At 37.3% G+C, this 15,155-nt stretch overlaps 1 protein-coding gene across 11 annotated transcripts in view; it reads right to left on the bottom strand.

Moving 5' to 3' along the window:
• The window catches only part of STXBP5L (syntaxin binding protein 5 like), a 192,674-nt gene that overhangs the window by 86,116 nt on the left and 91,403 nt on the right, over positions 1-15,155 (bottom strand). For all 11 annotated transcript variants that reach the window (XM_039388892.1, XM_039388893.1, XM_039388895.1 and 8 more), the window contains exon 6: positions 6,248-6,311. In XM_039388892.1, the coding sequence (XP_039244826.1) occupies positions 6,248-6,311 (64 nt within the window). The remainder of the gene's footprint in view (positions 1-6,247; positions 6,312-15,155) is intronic.

Here is a 15,155-nt window from a genome sequence, read left to right as displayed (position 1 = left end):
GAAAAACAATGCTCAGGAGAAAAATAAGAATGAACACAATCCTTTCTCCTTGTCTCCATTGAAAACAACTGAAATATTGATCTGGCACTGTAGAGTACTCTTCATTTGAACACAATTTCAGATCTTATGGACGATATGAAGTCTAGCCTACTTAGATGTCCTGGAAATTGTTTCCCATAGAGTGTGTCTTCCTAAGAATCTATTCTGGATATGAAGACTGGAAACGACCAAACTGGCAGACTCACACATTTCTGCTGTAGAATATTTTATACAACTGGCAGTGATAGCTGCAGTTGTTCATTGCCTATAAACACATGTATCACAGAATGCAGGCAAGAATTTAAGGTTTCTATATTAAGAATTTGAGCAGAAGAATGACAAGATTATCTCTTAGTCAGTGAAAGTTTAACAGTATCTTTGCTATCGCTCACTTTGGTTTGCATAAATCATAAAAATGAAACTTGTCTGGGCTGCTAAACAGAACATCACTTTCTTTCCAAGTATAGCTGATACGTCATACTTCTACAAAAGAGTCTGGGAATACTCTCAGTTCTACTAGATATGATTCTTTATATTGCCAGGAGAATATTCCTTATGTGGAGAGGTAGTAGTTAATCTGGAAATGATTTACAGTTAATACCTGATTATAAACAATACCTGATTACTTAAGAGTTATGCTCCTGAAAAAAAATTAAACTGTGCTGGAGAAATTCCAGAATATTTAGCATTTTTGCTCTGGATGGGTCCATGTGGGGTTTTGTGGCAGAGTCAGAAAGCATGCAGCTAACTGGATGTCACCTATGTCAGAATGCCGTATGGTATTCTGGGATAATAGGCTGCCCTTCAGAGAGTGAACAAAGGAGTGTCTTACTGTGGCTGCTCTCACTGTAAGGGTAGTGATCCCAAACGGAAGTCATTTGTACATCCAGGAGTTAGTGACCCACACAGCAGTTAACCTGAGTAGGTGCAGGCCTGTGCTGTGCTTTGTTGTGCTGCACACAGCAGCTGGCCATCAGGCCTGCACTGTGCTGCACATATTCCTTGACCACAAGATAAACATAGCTGGCTAATTCTAAAGAAGCCTGTAGGCAGCTCCCATTTGCTAAGGGCAATTACAGCACCTTTGTGCCTTTGCCTTTCTCTTAATGTAAGGCAGTATGGCTCATGTGAACATTTTTTTGCTTGACAGTAGAAATGGATAGAGGGGTTTTTTTTCCCCCCAAAATCTTCTGAGATCTCCAAAGACCAAAATGCTGGCAAGCCTCTTCACAGAAGGAACTTAACACAGTGTGATGTGCTCTTACTAGGGGTTCATCCAGTGCTATATGACTTGGGGTTACCACCATCCTTTTTGTATTAACTCCAATAAATGATATTTTAATCAATTTGTTATGGAGTTTGAGTTCCCTCCTTACTATCATCATAACAAACACTTGCACCAATGTGTTACAGCTGGGTACCAAACCAGTTGGTATCTACCAGTATTCTTTTCATCTCAGCTTTTGTACAAATATATTCAGAAAACTGAAGGAATAGAAAAACATTTAGTATGTGTGACCTGTTTCTTAATAACACTTTCTCCCTTGTGAAGCAAGCTTGTCTTTTGAATTCTGTCACTCTCTTTTCCAAAGAAATCATGCTCCAGGTAATTACTAAAAGGTTAAATACCTTGTATCAGAGACCACATTTCACCTGATCTATTGCTGAAATGCAGTGCACAACAGCACTACAGAATGGCAAGATACAAAGTGTTGTGATTTCAGGGAATAAACTGAAAGGTAAACAGATTTTCAGCATAGCCAGGAGTCTCTCTTTTTGTTCAGATGGTAGTCATGCTGCTTTACTACTAACAGTGTGGTATGACACTAAAGTCACAATTCCAACTGGGTGAACGTGGTAAGTCTCATTGCCAGTATATTTATGATGCTCTGGACTCTGACCTGGCTGAACCATAGGAAACTCAAACATTTGCACTCCTCTCAGTCAAGGTGATCACTTGAGAGATCTCTAAGACAAGCTTTACATCTGTAATAGGGGTATAAAGTAAAACATCCATAAATGCAGTTGGAAGGGGAAACATAGACAAAGAAGAAAAATACATGTAAAAGGAGTCCAGGATGGAAAAACCCCCGAAGATTTCTCTTCAACTTGTCTCTCCTGGCACAGTTTAATTCCTCATACTTTACTAGGTTATGAAACATGCAGAAGGCTGGACAGAACTTGGAGAGAGAAGACCTGGTAAGATCTTCCTTGTCTAGTGAAGTTGCTCCACGTTTTAACTTAAATCTTCCTTCATGAAATGCTTTTGATGATGGTATTGTAGACATATTTCTCTTCTACAATCAACTAATTGCATCCTGGTACATACCAGCAAGCCCCTTCCTTGTCCTGGTAACAAAAAACAGTTGGGAGAAAAAAAACCCAAACAAACAAGCCTGCCAAATGCACGCTGTATTTAGGTATTATTAGATCTCAGAACTCAAACTCAGAGATAGGAAGTTTAGTCCACCAGCTAATATTAATAACATTAAACCTTTTCCTATTAAAATTTCTCCATTTGCTGGGAAACTGCAGATCATTGCAGTTAATGTCTTTTCCTTTGTCAGCAAGAAAAATCATGTTTGCTACAGATCTGCCACTTATAAATGTCTGTGCACTTCAGTCAGTTCCTAATGTACACTTATTCATTGATTTGGCAGACACAGTTATATTTAACGAACTTAATCACTAGGTCCCCAAATTGTTCTTCAGTGACACATTAAATGCCCAAATTCTCTTTGATGTCTGTCTTCCAGCCACAGCTTGCTAGATTCATAAAAGAGACTGTCTCCAAAGTCTGCCTAGATAGTTTGCCTGGAGGGCACTCTGGAAAAATGTTGAATGGCAGAAGTCTTCTGGAATTACATTCACTCTTTTGACACAAAGAACCTGATCACGAGTCACGGATATAAACTGGAACTTGAAGAAATTCCAAGAATTTTAATGAAAAGCATTAAGATACTGTCAGCACACAAATTTCGCTGGTTTTCAAAAAGAGATCTTATGATTGTCTTAGATTTGGAAAGGTTTGACTGTGTTTTAGGACTCTGAACCACTCAGTGCACATAGGAGAAGTACTTACTTACCTCAGTGAAACAGTCCCAGATCTGTAAACTATTTTGTGATATCCTGGACAAGGATATACCACTGAACCCTTGCAGAGTACTTGTAGAGTAGTACTCTTGTAGAGAAAAGAATATCTGTATTTTGAGTAATGATTACAACTCATTTATACCTACTATTTAATTCCTGAAACATATGCAAACAACACTTTCATCTGCTGCCTATCAGGAAATGATGTGGGGAGTCTGACTTCTCCCACCAACACCTCTTGGTGGTCTTTGGTTAACTTGGAGCTGAGGAGCTAAGCAGACTATATAGACCTATCTTCAAAGAGCTCTAAGATTAACTTGGCTAAATTAAATAGAAGGTCTACCTGTCACAGTATCTTGTACTGAACTGACCAAGAGTAACTACCAAATAACAATAAGGGAAGAGGGCAAGTACTTGTCATACTCTTACATATTCTCTCAGCCTAAGTAATTTTCTAATTCCAATATAGCCATCTCCCTATCTACACATGGCTCTGTTTAACCTTACCTTTATGAACTTTTTATGAGAATTCAGCAAACTTCTTCAGTTACCCTCAAATTGATTTCTCTTGTGTTAACTTTTCTAATCTTCTTTGTGACCAATATAAATTTTCAGCAACACAACAGCATTTGGACAAAGTTTTATAGCTTCTACCCATTGCACATATGAAAAAGTACTAAATTGGCTTGTTTGGAATCTGACTTGTCAGCTTCATTTGATATCCCTTTAGTTTTTGTATTGAAAGAGACCATGAGCTGTTTCCATCCTCTTCATATCACTGAGATTTTCAAACTTGGAATCACAATTAGGTCTTTTCCACAGTGAATTTTCCCGTTTCATTAAGCTGTCTCTCACACAGAAAATCATGTTTATTCTCTTTTAGCACAATTATGTTCTTTTTAGATATAGAAGAAGTATTACACTCAGTGTTCAGTGGCAGATCAACTGCATTTCTTTAATAGCCCTGTTTTTTTCTCTATTCTTCTCCAGATAATGCCTAATTTTGATTTTCTTTATTGTTCACTACTGAGCATTGAGCTGAAATTTTCATTGAATTATCAATCATTACTTAAAGCTCTTGATAACAAACAGTAATCATCAGCTCAGACCCATTGTTTAACACATAAAGTCATAAATATTTTCCCCTTCACATATCACTTCTCACCATTTACACTCAATACTTGCAAATGACTTGCAAATGACCTCCCATTCTACTGCTGAGTTTCTCAGACTCCTAAAGGCCAGCGAACCTGATCACAGCACTGCTTACTCTGTTCTCTAGGCTATTTATGATGATGTTGAACAGCAAAATCCCAGAAGCTGTTTTTTTTTTTCATTTTTTCCTCATTCTGAATAATACTTGTTTTATTCTTCATTCTTTCAACCAAAGTTTATTGCGACTTAATTGAAAAATTTAGTTTAATATTTTTCTCTTCTGTTGGATTTTTTTATCTAGAGTTATGTCTTTTGATTTACTGCTTGGATCTTTTCTTACATCTGTGTGTACCTTCTACTGATGTCTTCCTGTAAACATCAAACACTAACAATTCCACAGTCTGCAAATCTGCAAGTATTTTGTTAGCACCAATTTGTTCTTTACGCCACTCTCAAACTATCAGTGATACAAAGAGATGCACTGGGACGGTTTCAGTATAGCTTACGTTTTCTACTCTTTCTCCCCATAAATTTTCAATCTTTGTTTTTCATAGGCATCTGTCTGATTTTGCTGTTGCTGTTAGTATGCTAGGAATTCATCATTGTCCAGATATCTCCCACGTGCCCTCCGAGCAACAAGCACTTGTACTTCCGAGCCAGTTCTCCTCTAACTCCCTTTCCTGACTCCTTTTCATCTTCTCTCTTTCTGCTGAAAAATATTCCTGTAAGAGATGTTCACTCACAACAGAACTTTTTCTTTTCATATAATTTTCCCTACACTGTGTACTTTAGGTACCCAGATCATCATCAGCTTCTGTTGTGGCCAGCAAACAAGAATGATGCCTCATAAATAAACCTTTATTTTTTTCAGGTATTTTGCCATAGATAGTTAAATAGCATTTCTTGATGGCTTCTTGTTTGAGGCTAAAACACTACACTTCACAGTGTTTAGTTACTTTATTTGATAGTATTCTAAATTGCTTGATCTATTGTGATTCTTCTAAAAATGCTTAGAGATCCCATATATGTTGTTGGAGGGCTAGCTCACAAGCAAACCATTTGTACATAGTTCACCTTGCAAAATGGATAAGTCCAAGGACACATAATGCAAATGAAAACCAGATGAAGCCATCAGTGCTTTTGCAGGTACTCATAATTTCAGCATAATATCCCCCATATCAGTATCAAAAATTCAAACTGTTGCGAGTTTCTAACAACCATCAGCTGTTATGTGAGGGACACCGTCAAATAGATACACCATTTTTAAGATGAAGTACTTTATAAATACACAAAAAATGCAATTGCTAGAAATTACCAAAACCAATGAGAGAGTTAAATACCCTTTTCCACATAGGCAAAATGTTAAAAAAATGAGTAGCAATGGATAAATGAAAAAGCTCTATTAAAACTGGTATTCTGTCAACCATATTTCAGTTTTGAAAAGCTGCCACACAAATAAAGCCAGCAAACTTTGATTTTGCTTCCTAGTGCTATCAGTCACAACCCTGATGCTCTGACTATATGTTTTGATTCCTACTATGGGCAGCTCTTTGTGAACAGAGTTGAGAATAGCAAACAGTAGCAACAGATGTAGATTACTATAGTTAAAATTCTTGTATAAGAAAAGAATTGCTATCTTATGTAAACTTACTATAAACTACTATAAACTACTTGTCCAAGTACTGAAGTCATGATACAGTTTCCAGTCAGTTCTTACTTATACCAAGTCAAGTTTATTTAATCATGAACAATTTGGATGGTTATATGTTTCAAAGTATAGTATGTTTTTTGTACAAAGATAATTTTTTCTTAAAAACTGTAAAATAGTTAAAGTGAATTTGAAATATAGAAAGAAAGCAGATGGTAAAATTAGTGAGTAACCAAAAAGAAGGAGCTACCAAGGCAAATAAATGAAAGGTTATGAAATGTTGCAAAGTTTTATACCATTAGTTGTACTCACTTTTCCCTCATCTCTTGGGCTGTCACTTAAATGTACAACTGGACCAGGGTGAGTCTTTGTGGATCTGCAAGACAAAAATCAATTAAAATCTGTGAATTGGGTTTTTTTGTATGAAGAGCTAGATGCTTACCTTAATTTCTAGGTGTGTTAACATCTACCTCCAACAGTTTAAAAGTAATTGTAAAAAGCCCAACAGGGGAAGGTGAAGTTACTGACATCTTTTCAGGTTCTCCTCTATTTTTGCCATTATAGGTAAAGATTCTCCTTTGTCAATTAATCCTTTCTTCTGTTTGTTTTTTTTTTTTTTTTAAATCTTACTATTCCTCCTATTACAATAATTTTCCCCCCACCCCCATTCTTGAGGCTTTTTTACCTTTTATATTCTCTACTCTCTCTCGTTCTGACCCTCCCTCCTCATTTGCTCAGTTTCAAGGCTAATGTGCCAAGGATTTGCAAAGTCTTCACAGGATTCATTTAAAATATTTATAACATGACTCACCAAGTTCCAATCTCATTAATGACAGGGCTTCAGTAACCTCACCTACACTGCTCTATCGGGAGGCTTCTTAGCATTATTACAGCAGGATTTCAGAAATGGAGCACCTTGCCTTTGTCTAATCTGTAAAGATTTATACATTTTTAGAACAATGAATACAGTTACAGCCACAATGCACGTTTAGTGAGGCTCCACAGCCACAAGACCCATCCCACAAGTCTTGGTAAGCCTATATAAAGTTACCATTCTTGCCATCCCTTCTCTTTTTGTCACATGTACCAACAAGCTGTATGCAACTTGGTACAGGGACTGCTACTGAAAATTATCAATGTCTAGCACCTGACAGAAAACACAAATCATGTGCCAGAGCAGAGATTCCCCTGCAGTCTGTGGAAGACTCCACACTGGAGCAGGCGGATATTTCCTGAGGAAATTGCAGCTTGTAGAAGGACTCATGATGGAGCAGGAGAAAAGTATGAGGAGGAAGGAGAAGCAGAGGGGAGCTGTAATGGGTCTACCAAAACCTTCCATTCCTCATCCCCCTGCACTACTCAGGGGGAAGGAGGTAGAGAAGTTTGGAATGAAGGAGGGGAGTTGACAGTGGGGCCGGGGGGGGGGGGGAAGACGTTTTAGGTTTTGTCTGTTTCTTGCCATTCTACTCCATTTTAACTGGCAATAAATTAAATTAATTTTCTCCAAGTCAAGTCTGGTTTGTCTATTAACAGCAACTGGTAAGTGATCTTCCTGTCTTTGCCTTGACTCATGAACTTTTCCATTTTATTTTCTTTCCCTGTCTTCTTGATGATGGAGAGTGAGAGAGAAGTTGGGTATCACAACTAGCCAGGGTCCACCCACCACAAATTCCTTAATTGTTTCACAGAGGCCAGATTTGTTTATACACAGGTAAGAGGAAGTAAAGCGTCTATTAAGTTTGGCAGTCATAACATTAACTCTGCCAAGAAATGAGAAAGGATCTTTTTCAAATAGTTGCATATACTTAAACTAATTTCACATGTACCATCATAGATAAGATCACACACAGATGACAACAGATGCTCCTGAAGCTTTTTGGAAGTGTAGAGCGTATTCCCTGGCAGTCCTTCACTGCCTTTCCGGGGCTCCAAGAAACATTGGCCTTTTTTTTTCATAGCAACTGAAGTTTTTGCATCGAAACTGATTCCCCTTTGGACTACACAACAAGGAATATTCACAAGATGCAGCACAAAGTCTGGGGTTTGTTTTTGGGATGAACCTGCACAGTCCCATCTTGGGAGAGAGATTTGTGGGAGGATATGCTGATACAAAGTAACATGAGTTTGGATGCAGCAAGGAAGAAAACTGTGCACGGAAGGACTGCAACTTCCTTCATTCTACATGACCTTTTCCTTGTTACTCTGAACCTGCCCTATGACTAGATACAGAAGGTGTGACATGATAAACCTTCTCTGGTTTGCTTCTCCTGAAGTGATGCCATCTCCTTTCTAGTACAGGACTGTGGGTAGGAACCCACATCCAGTCCTTGGTGCCACACTAATACCAGAAATAGTCTGCCAAAGCCAGATCAGTGCTTTACCGCTTGGCTCTTCTTGTGTCCTCAAGAAGAGGAAACAACAGCAATATCTTTTGGATCCCTAGAGAAGTGTTGCTTGTAAAAGGAGTGCCAGGCATTGGGCTCTACGGTCAACTTCTCCTAAGGGTAGACATCATGACTGCACTACAGGCAGGATTAAATGAAGCAATTATTTAGTTAACTATATTATATCAATAATATTAGTTTATAGAACTTGTGAAACACTATCAGAGCTACAGATACAGTAATTACTACTTTCATACAGTAAATTATGCTGCACGTGGAAATGTCTACACACAAAAACCATTTTGCCTGAAGTAGTTTAAGTATACATAAGATGTTCCATTTCCCCTCATTGCTATTACAGTAGAGTTGTCAAGGAGGCTGGAGAGTTGTACACTGTCATTGTGGAACTGCCTACAAAGAAAAAAACCACCATTGAAGTATATTAAATGCAAAACCAGAGATCCAACAGCTCCTGGAAAGGATGAGGTGGTGCTGGAAAACCTACCATATTTGCAGCTACCGTGAGTAAAGCACACTGCTGTTGATGCCAGATACTCAAGTATAGTCATTCCTTCAAGCTGGCTTTGGGAAACTGCATAAAAACTAACTATATCCTATTCCTTGAGAAAGAGGAAAATACAGAAGGATCAGTAGGTGAAAATAAGGCATAAGCGAAATAGTTGAACAGAGAATTTTTCATTCCCAAATAGTTACTGGGGTACTGAGTAGCTGAGAATGACTGTGAAAATAAAAGCTCTGAAAAGACACAAGAAGGATAAAACCTGAAGCCAAGTCCATACGTAGAAAAAAAAAAGAAAAGAAGGTCAAGTCCAAAAAATATCAGCAATGATTTGCAATAAAAAAATTCCCGAGACAAAAGCTACCTTCAACTGAGCAAAAAGAAAGTATGAGCTAATGATACAAAAGTTTGCAACATTTCATAGCCTTCACTGACCTTTAAGTCCACAAAAACAGACTGCAGAACTGAAAAATGGAACAAAAGATTCCCATGACAGCTGTACAGAAGTAGAAGTTTGCTAAGAAGCTACTGATACTTTGAGCTGTTTTGCACTTCATTAGTAGTTATTCCTGACAGCAGCAGGTATTAATTTATTTGGTGCATGTTCATTTTGGGAGATGAGAGAGTGGGTATGGTGTAAAATTTAACTCTAACTCAGAACAGGACTGAAATTACGAAACCATTCACTGTAAAACAGCCTTCAAAACAGTCTTCATTGTAAGGATGGAAGCTTTTATTTAATTATTTTATTCTAAAATTAGAAAGCTCAAAAAGAAGTCTTTGGCAATGTTATAATCTGGACCCAGCAAAATGTGGAAAATATGTAGATGAAGTATTCCTCAATCATTCTGGGACGTTTCATGCACTCTAAGAAATCAAATGACTTAAATACTCTTGTAAGAACTTCAAATACCGAGACAACCTTTAAAGCAGGCAAAAGTAATCTATGACAAAATAGACTCATATCAAAACAGTTCTCCTTTTAAAATAAAAATAGCCTGCACAATTATAGAAGTACTGTGATTATTTCTGAGAAGAATGAAAACTTGATTTTAGAAAGTGATAGAAGAAGTTAGGAGAGGGAAAAATGAAAACATCTATTTAGTCATTGCTATGGAGTTGAAGTTGACTGAATGTGACAGTGCTGAGGAAAACATATGCATAAGCAGATACTTCTGTAGTGTCGGTAGTCATACATCTTCTGCAGCTGTGCTTTCCACAAAGGTGCAGTGCACCAGGGACTTTAAGACCTTTTTTTCATTGGTAGAACCACAGAGAAATTTAAAAGAACAAGTTAGATTCATCACTGCCATACTGTGAATCAAAGCTGGGAACTGAAGTAAGTAAGAATCAGTTCAACCCCAAGATGCAACTCTGAGTCTTAGACACACTTTCTAAAATATCCAGAAGGATACCTTTTAACTTGTGGGTTTTTTATACTAAAAACTGCATCCATTTGGGTCTGCAAACAGAAAGGGTGGCGGATTCTTCCAGACTGTTACTTCTCCTCCTGTGTGCTGCTTTCCCTCACTGCTCTGGAACTGCTGGCTCTGAGTCACCAGTGTAGGAAATGTGGATAGCAGAGAAAGGGCTAAGAAAGGAAATACCACCTCACGGCTCTGCCATAACTGGGTTCCAATTTGCCCAGTTCTTTGATACTTCAAATTCCAAAAATTTTGCCAACTTTCAGTTATTCATTCATTAGATAGCGGAGTGTTCAAACACTGGAATCTTACTGGGAGCTTATAATACAGACTTTTCATTTTTGGAGTTCAGTGGACTCATATTAAGACCTTCTTTTCCTTTCCAACACCACATGAACTTCCAAAATGTATGATGCCGCTGTGAAAATCAATCTCACTGTAGTTGGAGTAAATGGAGACATGCTGGGCTCATTGACTATTTTTCTCTTCCAGGTCTGTTTCCAAACATTAGGAAGGAAAAGAGAGAAACTGTTCACTTATTAGACAGCAGAAAAACAAACAGTATCATGAGCCTCTAACACCTCTGGCAAAGGACTAGCTCTGCTACATGACAGAGAAATGACCAGTGAAAAAGTTTTGAGTTATTCATTCTTAGCTGAAAAGGTGCTTCAGTGTGGTCTGAAGCAGTGATAATGCATGAGATGATAGAAATGCCTGAGACAAGAATTGGTATTCATATACCTGTGTCCTTTTTCGGCTCTGGACAAGGCCAGGCCTACTGAGACACAGAGAGTGCACATGACTTAAGAAAGAAATTTTTGCTGCACCTTCTAGAATCAGTTATGACTCAGCACTGAAAATACTCTAAAAAATTTTAATGTTTCCTTTGCATTATTAGTCTATTCAGGCCTTAATTTCTCACTAACATTAGGTTAATATTAGACATTGTTTAAGATAGCTGAATAATCTCTCCTACTTGAGAAGACAATAGTCCCTAGGATAAAATCGGTATTGCAATCATCTTTTTGACATATATCTCTACTAGATGTTTCTAAACAGGTCATAAACCCACCATCACTCAAAAATATAGTGCTATACAGATCTTTCAGTATATTTTGATAAAAAAGTAGGCAATAAAATCACAAATGGTAACAAAAAAACCTGTACCAAAAGCCAACTTTGTAAGTCAAAGTAGCCATGCAGAACAAGGTGACCAGATTTCTTGCATCATATGCAAAGTCTAAAAATGTTACATCCAAACCTGTTTCTCCTTCAAGTCTTCAAACTACCATGCCTCTTCACCTGAGTCTTTCACTGTAAGAGAATCACTGTAATAAAAACAATTCTTACAGTCATTTGATGGGCCTCACTGACTCAGGTTTGTTTTTTTCCTGAGGATGAGGGTTATGTTCTCTGGAATGAATTAATGTCAAGAAGTGTGATGAAATTCCTTGTGGGGTTGAAACATTGGTAAGTCCATGAACAGACTAAAATGAATTGCTGTATTTGTTCTCTATGTTCCATTTTTTTTCTCTTATGCAATACCATCTATTATACTGCTTACTGAGCAACATCATCATGACCTTAAAGGGACAAACTTGGTCCATGATGAAAGTCTAGAATGCAACTTTTAGGTGTTTTCCAAAGGTGGAAATGGCCATACAGGTATCAGAATACCTCTCCAGGTTACCTTGCCCATAGTGTTAGCAATGTATGTGGAGGCTCTCTTCAACCATGTTCTAAAGAACTCAGAGAACTGGAATTTCAACTGGGTTTTTTTGTATTCTTACAAAATGAGCTATAATCTGTTTTTACAGTGACTTAGGTATGGTAATATGTAGTTTAACATTACAAAGTCAAAGCATTTCAGTTTTTAAAAAAAACTAACCAGTTCAATCTCCTATTGATTTTCACTGTAAAGCCTCGAAATCCTAATGACGACTGAGTTAAAGCTGCTTTATGAAAATTCACAGAGATTTCATTAGAAGTGGATACAAGTCAGTATAGAAAATGAGGAGTTTTGTAAGAAAGACAAGAACTGGCTGAGAGTTGCATGAAGAGGGATGAACTCCTTCAGGCTTGTTTGAACAGATGACACACGAACCTGACACATTAAAAATTTTGTTTATAAACACTCCATCTAAACTGAAGACTTGAAAATAGCAGGAGAACAATGACTTTTACTGGTCTTTTCTTGACAATAAGTTCAACAGAAATGTTTGTGCAAAAGGTGAACTCTCCCCTTTCAACCTTTATAGAGAATAGTAACATCTTCAAACTAATCTCACGCTCTGAAATTATATAATCTATCTCAGAATTAAAAACAATGTTACGAGCACTATTGCCTCTTACATTACTCATAGTAAGGTTTTCAGGTTTTCCTGAAGTTTATACACATATGTTTTCCTGTTTTCTTTCATTTTTGAAAGTACCTAACATAACAGGCCCTATGAACTTATACAGTCCTGAACAACCTGGTCTTTTAGCAGATCTTACTGTGAGCAGGAAGTTGGTCTGGAAAATTCCAGAGGAGCCTTACAACATGAGCTATTCTATGATTCTATCATACTAAAATGTGAAAAATATGTGAAAATTGTGTGAAATTAATGCAAAGATTAAAAAAAGATTATCAAGTCAGAACATATTCATGGCTCAAAATAAAATTTTTCTCAGTACTATTCTAAAGTAAAGTCTACTATCATAAGCTCATCATCATAAAGTACACTTAAAGTTCATAACATTCCCTTTAAAAGCTAATCTAAGTTCCATTTTACCTGCCAGAAAGCAATAGTACTGGAAGAGACATTATAGTTTATTACCAGAGAGAGTTCAAATTACTTTACTGAGAAAAGTCACCCAGTTTCAATTTCAGCATCTATAAAAGGTGGCCACTGTGGTAAACGTCACCATTACTCCCACCAGTCTCTTACTCTAATGCAGAGAAATTAATCTGGAGACACAGAGGATCCCATGTCTACTCGTGTAATATATGCAAGGATGATGTCCTTGATTCCATATCACAAGTACATGATGAGACTGAAGGGAGAGGATACAGCCTTTTTAGGCAAGCACATTGCTTACAGGGATCAAGTTATACTTATAAGGCTGGTAGAACCAGAAGCAGTAATGAGTGAATACCTATGCTGAACTGTCACCAAAACAGTAATGGCAAACTAGCTTTTCAGAAAAAGAATCTATTTCGGTAACCATGAAGCATCTCCAAGTACTTGAGGTGACAAGGCCTATCTATTATGTTGCCATTACCTTTCTCAACTTATGGAAGAAAAATTTTGGGAAATCTAGTTATGCTCCTACATAGACGAAACAAAGTGGACAGTTAAGAGAGGCAGTTTGCTTCCTTAAAGGTTCTAGAGAGGTATCTTATTTCTCAGCACCTACTCTATGCCAACAACTCGGTACTGAAGCTTGCTAGAAAGCAGCCCTTTTTTCCCACACACTGAGAGGCATCATTCTATTCTGTTTTCATGAAAAAGGTTTGTTGTGGCCATTAAAAAATTAAAAAAAGATTTATCCCAAATAATTTTTAAAGAATTAGGAGGTGAAATTTGGTGTAAGGCTTCCAGTCCATAAAACTCCAAGATTTTTTTCTATACAGAATAGAAACATCCTAATTTTGGGAGGAAAGAAAATTGTAAATGCACACAAACCAAAAATTGTTCTCAAAATCTTAAAGACATCATTTACCTACTCAGTGTAATATATATATATATACATTTTAAAATACAGGAATCAATATCCCCTCTAATATGTCAACGTCCTCAAAACACAGTGAGAAAGAAAAAATCATTAAGATACTTCTGACCCAAAAAAATCATCAAAATGAATATAGTGTGGTTTTGGTTAAACCACATTTTCCAAAAGCATTTTTTGCAGCCAAAACTACTAAGCAGAGCTGAGGAAAGTCTTACAAGGGTAGAACAAACACTCCAAAATTTAGAACTGGACTATAGATTTACCAGCAGACAGAATCCTGATTGCATTTGAATCCTTGAGTTTTTTCTCCTTTGAAGGTAAAATTACATTTTTATGACTGTGCCTATGAGGTTTGGTGGGGGAAAAGGGGAGGAAACAAAGTGAGGCATCAGTTTTATCAACCTGAGGGACAGAGTGATTAGTCAGTAATAATAGTGGGGAAAGAAAAGGGAAAGGGAGAATTTTTGAGAACTGCAGTTGCTACCAATGTGATCTCTGGTTGGGACAGAGAATTAGATTCACAGCCTGTAACCCTAGACCTGTAACCCTATTCTTAGATCCTGTTCTCTTGGTTCCCTGAGACTGGTGAATTTTAGTTTACTACCAGAGGTTACAGGTCCCTCACAACATGAAGCAGATGTTCCAGAAATTACATTAAGTACTTTGAGCTTTCTCACAGCAGTTCCTCTTGCTGGAATTTCACAGAGGAAACAACAGAGAAAGAGTTTTTTGTTTCTGTTGAGGTTTTTACTTCCAGGAAGCACAGATTTATCCTACTCAGATTTTTATATGTCTCCCTCCATTTCATACCCACGACAGGAACCTGGCTTAGCCTGTCAGAGAACTATCATTTAATAGGCACTCATTACCTTTCCTATCACTTCATCAGGTTTTGATGAGTCTGATTTAACTTTGAAATAGGCACTGTGTTGAGCAGGAGACATGGTCTAGAGACCTCCAGTCCCTTCTCATCTAAATGATCCCACAGTTCAATGAAGAAAAGCTCTCCACAGAGTCTTAGTGCCAATATACTTCATTATTCTTTTCATAGAATGGAGGAGATGGTGATCAAGCTACTCTCATAAAAATAGCAAAATCTGAATTTTGGAGATTAATGATTAGCTGTATCTCATGGAACCTCATAGCTAAACAGATTGTCAAATAACTTTTATACAAAA

Source organism: Pipra filicauda, unplaced genomic scaffold, assembly GCF_003945595.2.
Source record: "Pipra filicauda isolate LSUMZ 115617 unplaced genomic scaffold, ASM394559v2 scaffold69_size3009148_pilon, whole genome shotgun sequence".
Taxonomy (NCBI): Eukaryota; Metazoa; Chordata; class Aves; order Passeriformes; family Pipridae; genus Pipra; species Pipra filicauda.
The sequence above is the reverse complement of the archived record's forward strand: the minus strand, read 5'-3'. Positions and strand labels throughout refer to the sequence as shown.